Source organism: Toxorhynchites rutilus, chromosome 1 (assembly GCF_029784135.1).
Source record: "Toxorhynchites rutilus septentrionalis strain SRP chromosome 1, ASM2978413v1, whole genome shotgun sequence".
NCBI lineage: Eukaryota > Metazoa > Arthropoda > Insecta > Diptera > Culicidae > Toxorhynchites > Toxorhynchites rutilus.
Window position 1 is genome coordinate 99994798 of NC_073744.1, and position 8005 is coordinate 100002802.

At 40.5% G+C, this 8005-nt stretch overlaps 1 protein-coding gene across 3 annotated transcripts in view; it reads left to right on the forward strand.

The window, feature by feature from the left end:
• LOC129761600 (dentin sialophosphoprotein-like) overlaps positions 1-8005 on the forward strand; it is a 257335-nt gene that overhangs the window by 238428 nt on the left and 10902 nt on the right. The window contains exon 10 of one of the 3 annotated variants that reach the window (XM_055759356.1): positions 6616-6693. The exons of the other annotated variants lie outside the window; for them this stretch is intronic. Coding sequence (XP_055615331.1) covers positions 6616-6693 — 78 coding nt within the window. The remainder of the gene's footprint in view (positions 1-6615; positions 6694-8005) is intronic. 3 annotated transcript variants of the gene reach the window in all.

Below are 8005 nucleotides of genomic sequence, written 5' to 3' on the forward strand. Positions count from 1 at the left end.
GTACCAGTGACGGGTTTGTTGAAAGGTGGATGGGTATCGGTATTGCAGAAAGTTAGCTCAGGAAGTCTTTCCACACTGGAGTTTTTGCTGGTCCGACATCCGTCCTTGCTACGCTTCTGCGAATTCGATCTATGGGGAGATCGTGAAAGTGATCTTCGATTTAGTGGTATATTGCTGGTCGCAGTCTCTTTTTCCGATTCATTTGTCGTCGGCGTCTGGGGTGTGGTGAATGTGGCAGTGGTCCTAGGTGTTGGAGGGAATAGAGCGGCTTCTAGTTCGGCGATTCGCGCGTCTTTTTCAGCGATTACTTTGAATTTATTTTTCATCGCGTTGATTAGGGCGTCTATTTTCTTGTCCCGTTTTGCAGCTTCCTGTTGAAGGAGTGTTATGGCTTGGTCTTTCTTCGTGTTCTCAGTCAGAAGTTGTTCGAGCTTTGCGATGAGTTGCTTTAAATGAGTGGCGTTGCTTTCAATAACTAGGGCAGCGGTGGTTTTGTTTCGATGTGCTGCGTCGTATAATCGTTTGGCGGCGGGGTAACCAATGCCCTGGTCTACCATTAGATGTTGCACTTCGGTCTCCTTGACGTATACCGGACATTTTTTGCTGCTGACAGCATGTAGGTTGCTGGAACAATGCTTGCAGTAGGCACTCGCAGTGCATGGTGTCTCGGGTGAGTACGGGTGGTTGCCGCTGCATGTGCCGCACACCGGAGATTTGACGGGGCAGCGCTTCCGAGGGTGGCCGTATTCGTAGCACCCGTAACACAGTAACGGTGTTGGGTAATATGCCCGGGTTCTCACTCTTATCCAACCGAAATCTATAGTCTGCGGTGCCACGGTCCCATTGATGGTAAGAATCAAGGTGGGTGTGGGAATTACTTTGCTGGCTTCTTTTCTCGTTATTCTACGGACATCTATCACTTTCTGTTCTTTCAATTCCTTCTTAATATCTTCTATTTCATATTCAGTTGTTTCCGGACAGTAGACAACGCATCTACACTGATTCAACGTGGGGTGTTCAGTGATTTTAATTTCCGTTCCGTCTGATAGTTTGGTCATAGTTTTTAGTTTGTCGATCAACTCCTAGTTCCTCATCTTTATTATGTAGGACGCACCTCTGTTTTCGGGCCTCGCATCGGCGATCTTGGTCCTCAAAAACGACTCAACAGATTTACGGATCTCGAAAGGTCTTTTGGGAAGTTCTTTCGAAACCCCTTCCAAACGTAGAATTTGTAGCTCTCCATAATCCCCGTTAGCATCACCCCATTCGGGAAAACTCCTCCTCGTATTTACACCATCTCTTCTGTTTGGGGGTCCACCATTTTCAGGGTCCCCGAGCGGGATCAGCGGGGGGAAGAAACCCCCCGTTGCCATAACGGGAGGTTTATCGGTGGTTTATTCACCAATATTCACTATATTGTGGTGTAAAATACTTGCGAAACTGAAAAGAGTTCGCGTATAACACTACTGAATTTACTTAACAATTTCTTTCGCAATTCTATCTCGCGTGGAAAAAGTTTGAAATAGAAATACCACTGAACAGGCAACACGGATTTGACGCACTAGATTCGGGTGCGCGAAATGTAAATACCAACAAATGTTATGGCGCTCGTTCACTGTGCTATTTTCACACCCGTCGGTACTATATTTTGTGAAAAAGCACTTTCCCCCGCGGGGGATTTCACGCGAATCGACTATTCAGGGACACCGAATTAGTTCGTTAACACCTTATAACCGATCCGAAATGCAATCCGCTTCAAGTCTCTCGGTGTTGTGTGCGAGAGAGAGAAAGTGTCAGTCAGTAGAAGACTGCGGTGATGGCGGGTGCGGCTGCGTGTGAGAGTGTGGCATTACGAGTGCGCGATCGTGGAGGATGACCAGCAAACATGTGATTGTACTGGTGTGGTTGCCTTGCTTCCCAGAACGGACTCGTTTGCTTCGGAAGACCAAGGTAGTTTGGGGCTGTCCACATACCACGTGGACAACTTTAGGGGGGGTAGGGGTTACAAAAATGTACACGTTTGTCCACGGTGAGGGGGGAGGGGGTCTATATCACATCCACGTGGACACTAATAAATAGTTTGAAAAACAAATATATATCTGTGTTCAACAATATAAGAAAAATATTCTGCATTGCAAGCAAATCTATACGTATTTCTGCTGACTAATAGCACTGCGCGGTGGAAATTCTATATTTATACATATCGTTGAAATTTTTGCCGAAATTTGTATTCAGAGAGTATCACACATGAGCTGAGAGCTATCGATTTGTTTTTATTGATTTTAAAGAATCTTACGTTATCATTATCCATCAGAATTGGGACGCTATTATCGGCAGGATTCAGATACCACTAAAGCATGTTGGAATGTTATAATATTAATAAAACACGACATTGTTTTCGATGTTTCGATTCAGTTTCCGCTCTCAATGTAAAAACCGCTTCGTTTATATTATTCAAGAACTCGAACAACAAATTCATTCACGGGGACCTATCTTTAGAGAAGTCTTCCTAGCAGCGATGCTCTTCTTCGGTGAATTATTATATTTTGTGGAATACGCTTCTAGTTATTGGGTAGTCCAGCAAGTTTGGGTGCGCAACTGATGATAATCGAATCGAGACGCTGATGAAGAATAATCCTCGGTATACGACATATCAATTAGCAGGTTCCTTATAAGTATCTATGTTCATGAGCACCTGGTGAAACTAGATTAAGAAACGCTACAATGTATGAGTTCTACACCTATTGACCGAAAACATGAAATGGATCGTATCTCCATCAACAATTCGCTTCATAAATGCAATGAAAACTCGCAGTTTGAAGCAAATAGTGTCAGGCGTAGAAAAATATTATCCTTTACAACAATGTTGAGCGAAAAAAAATCTTTGAGGTGAGCGAAATGAACCATCATTAGATATCTCCAAAACCGATCTTCACCTGCAGAAAGTCATTCTTTGTGTCTAGTAAGATAGAAAAAATAATCTGCATTATAAGCTTCTACCAAACATCCAATCGATAAACTTCAACAAGCACTATTCGTAACTAAACGAAGCAAAATCGTCAATCTAGAACAAACGTTCAGAATTGGCCAAGGCGTCCTCTTCCAGAATAATGCCAAACCTCATATTTCTTTGGAAGCCCCTCCAAAAATTTTTAGAGTTTGACTAGGATGTGATAGTCTACCCGCTATTATCAGATATTGCAATTTTTGTTCATCACTTGTTTAGACCCCCAATAAAAAATATTGAAGGTCAAAAATTTTGGTTGCGCGTTCGCTTAGTAAGCGATTGATCGAGTTTAAAACTCAGGGTCCTCAATTGACCATCTTTGTGTTGTAACAGAATAACTACGTCCACGCAACAATTATCAGCGATGGAGATCGATCCACGGCCGAAATAAGATCGATTCATCCTTACAACTGCACTGCTCCGCAAGAAACATCGGGCTGTTGTTCTATTAATAACACAACAATGATCATATTAACTGTGTCCGCTGTCCGGTGGTCCAGCTGAACAATGGAAGAACACATAGAGTACTCTTACGCCTTAATGGCTATTGTATAATGTACCATATGCAATGGTATAAAAGGAATACTCTTACACCTAATATGGCAACTGTGTCATGCGCTATTTATAGATTTGACAGAAAAAATGTACACGATGAACTAATGAACCTAAATAAATAAACAAACGTGATAAAAAAAAGAATTTCGACTCATTGGACACAATTTTTTAACGAGAAAACAAAGAAGTTCTGCGATGGTAAATTCTGCAAGTTGCATGAAGAATGATGAATGATCGGCAATTTTGGGGTTGAACTCGCCAAAACTACATAGCACAACACAACATGTTTATATCCTTATACATGTTATGATTTTCAATCACTGTATTCCAACTACGAAGCACTTGATTTCATTGTCTTATTCTCTTGAAAACTCACAGTTCAGCCAGTTTGCGTCGGTTTATGATGGAAAATGTCCGAGATTAGATTTACATGTGATGTTTTGCTATAACGTAAATATTATGTTTTATAACGTGATCACATGGTAAATGAAATTTGGAAGGAAACAAACAGCAATACGGATAGCTTCACGAGTTGTTGTCCCTTAAAGCTGTCAAAGAATTGAGAAGAAATTGCCTCTGTTGATTATGTTCACATGTTTCTAATGTACAAACATATAATAGAGAATAGAAACAAACATAAACTTAAATTTAGGCGCAATTCAGCTATTTTTACGATAATTTTTTCCAAGAAATGGAGAAATGTCCACGTGGACAACAGGGGGAGGGGTATAGACAATGTCCATGTTTGTCCACGGTGGGGGATGGGGGTGTCTGAAATCGTAGTTTTTCTGTCCACGTGGTATGTGGACAGCCCCTTTGATTATTTTCGTCGGTTGACGTACAGTCGAGTTTTTGTGAGAGGATTGGATCGGAGAGCATATTTTGATTGTGCGATAGCTGACGGATGGAGGCAGGCTGTTTTGTTTGTTCGAGGCAGACGATTTCGGTCACGGCAAGGCGGAGCGGACGGTGTAGCCATGCCGGTGCAGTTCTATGTCGTTGTTTACTTCTCGCAGTTGCGTGAGATTTGTGCAGCCGCATTTTCGCGCGAAGTTGCATTCAATCTAAACGACATTCTAGAGTTTTAGAAGATCCAATAGTTTTAGAGGTTTTTATATATCTAATATTGTCTTCGTGGTAAAGAGCGCATTGACGTCAACGTAACATCGATTTTCTTTTCTTTTAAATCTAGCTAGACGTTGACTTTGATGTGTATGTACAAGCGGCCATAAGATTTCCATGCAAGAATATTCAATGTAGTGTGCGTTTCGACCATGAGAATGTTACGGAGGTCGAGAGAAAAGTTTGAATTAACTTACATTTGTCTCTTTTGCTCACCCATGTTTTTTCTTGGGATTAGTAGTTCACCTTGAATGTCAGTGAGTTCTTCTTGTATGTATCTCCTTTTCGGTTTTTTTTTTGAATAGAGGATTGACGTTGCTTTTCCTTCAATTATGTCATTCTAACCCTTACTACAAGAACAATGATTTCGTTAATAATTGCTCGACTGATTACTTGAGAAATTGTTAGTTTTTATTACAAATCCAAATCGCAGGTATCAAGTATTCCTTTTCGAGGTTCAAATATAAATTGCAAGACTAGGTTCAAGATGCTAGAGTCCCAATTCGGAAAACTTCCGTGATTTCCGTGTATTACAATGGAAGAGCATGACGTGCGACTAGGCACAAGTATTAAGTCCGATCCGAGTCTGATAAGACCTTATCAGGTGACCCTTCAATATATTCAATCTTCAAATGCATTTGATTTTCGAGTTTTTGCTCCGTTGAACAGAGGAGACTTTTCAGGTTACCGTTCAGCTGCTACGAAATGCATTTGATGTTCGAGTTTTCGTTTCAACGAGTAATTGGGTCCACGCTTACAAAATTAATTCACTTACCAGAGTTATGATCCTTTTGCAGAGACCTTTTCAGGTCACCCTTTAATATCTTCACGGCTACGAAATGCATTTGGTTTTCAAGTTTTCGTTTCGTCAAGTGATCTCTAGTTTGCGTTAGCATAATCACATCACTTACCACAGTGAATCCTGATTATTACCCCTTCCCACTAACAAACTATCCCTTCCATGATAAACGCTAGGGAACCACGCTATAGAGGCGACCCTTCTGGCCTTCGGGCGGCGAATATCATACTAACATTCCTACCCTTCCCCTGGTGACTGTAAGGACGTGGCCGGCGTCGTTATTGATCATTGAAAGCTCGAATCACCGAAAATTGCACAACGAGAATGATTTGCTAGTCCCAAGCGTCATTCTGTGTGTTCTTTGTGCAATTTGGTTGGTTCAGGTCAATCACGGAGAGCAACTACGAATTGTACAGTCTACCCAAGCTCAAGCTCAAGCTCAGCAGATCAACAATGCTCACGGAGTGAGACCAAATATCATTCCTCGGGCACGAATGGTTCCTCTCAGGCCGGTTGCTGCGGATGTGGCAGTTAATGATCTTTTGATGAATGACAAATCGTTTTATTTTCCTTACAAGCGTTCTCGTTATATTTATCCATTCCGTCCAGCGCACTAGTTTGCTCGCAAACAGTTCGCCCGCAAACACTTCGTTCTCAAACATTTCGTTCCCAAACAGTTCACTCTCAATCAGTTCACTCGCAAACCGTTCTTACGGAATCAGTTCGTTCACAAACCGTTCGCTCGCAATCAGTTCGTGGGGAGAACTACCTTTCCTTAAAAAAGAATGACCGCTCGTTCACTCTTTTCGGTGAACTTGTTCTTTCGTACCGTTCGTGAACGGTTTGCCCATCTCTATTACAGAGTCAGTTTGGCACTAACTCAGTTTTAAAAACGAATTTGCTATTAGTTTGCTCAAAAACGAATCAATTTGCATTGTAATAGGTTATTGATAACAACTGTGATTAAATTATCTTAACTTTTTTTAATTAAATGAAGTAATTTTCCGGCTATGACTTTCATTAAATACTTTTTTACCCTCATGTATATTTTCAGGTGATTGCATCCAGAAATCTTTGGACGATATCTCACAAAATTCAGCCATTCGAAATGACGTTCCTTCACAACAAACAGGCTCAAAACAAAAGAATTCTGATACTGGAAATACGTTGTCTAGCAATGAAAGCATGTCTGTTGTCGATGAATTGAAAGGTATGTACAATAGAACAATCAATTTTTTTTATTCTTCTAATTTGTTGATTCGTATGTTGTAATTTAAAAACCAAAGATTGTTTAAAGCACTGGTTGGAAAACTTATGAAGCGATCGCCGTTGACGTATTCTATGACCAAAACCGCGTTCTCTCTCGACCTCTCCGTCATTGGTTCCGATCTAAAATTGATTGGATAACAACTCGACAAATATTTGGATTTTTGAAATATTTTGAGCGTATCAGTGGTGCAATGAGTTTGTTCTCTATGATCGGAAAAATTACCGACTGGACCATTTTTGGATCCAAATGCTATTGGATTACATCACGGGAACACCAAGCCAAACTGATGCTATTGGATTACATCACGGGAACACCAAGCCGAATGCGTAAATGGGTGCGAATATTACTTCGCTCGGACGCATTCATACGCAAACAATTTTTCATGACTGTTCCATGCGAAAGCAGAACAGAAACCGATGCGAGTGAAAGTACTCACGCCTTGCGTATGTCTGCTTTTCGCGTTGACGGTGGAATGGTGTCATCTGGATACGACATTAGTTTGTATGAGACCAGCTATTCTCTATCAGATTAGTCGCCCTTTAGGCAGTTTTAAATTGCTAAAATTTGTATGAAATTTTTTTCTTGGTGTTATTTACCTATTAGACGTACGTCGTTATGACCCTAATTTAAACGATTTTCAGATATTCTCACCAGAACATAACATTATAATATAAAATTATCTAGAGACACAATTTTTGCATGATATTTTTTCACTACTTGCAAGCAAAAGTGATTTTCATTTACATAGAGTACTAATTTGGTTTGGGAAAATTAATTCTCATTCATAATTTTGATTTTAAAAGTGTGTTCATTTCTACTGCAACCCCATATTGTCATGCCTACTCCTCCATTCCGTAATACGAAGCTCAATGCCCAAACACTCATGCAAGCGAGCAAAACAAATCACGGTTTCTTCATGTGCCTATATTTTGTGACCGTGTTCGGGAACACATTGCGATCACCAATCATCATCAATGAGCAAGATTGTTATGATTTCAATAGCTTGCTTTCAAAGCAATTTTTAAGCTTTTGAACCGATAAGTGACAATCATATAATTCGTTGACATTTTATCTCTTGGATGAAGTGATTATTATACCACTCCATCCAGCCGGTAAAGAGGTATTAACGTTCAAAACCTTGCAGTCCAGCGTCACTCTCTCGTTTTAGAAACTTTGAACTAACACCCCGGTACAGAAATGAAAGACGTAGTCAAAACCAACATCTTCTATACAATTTTCGACTCTTTTGAGT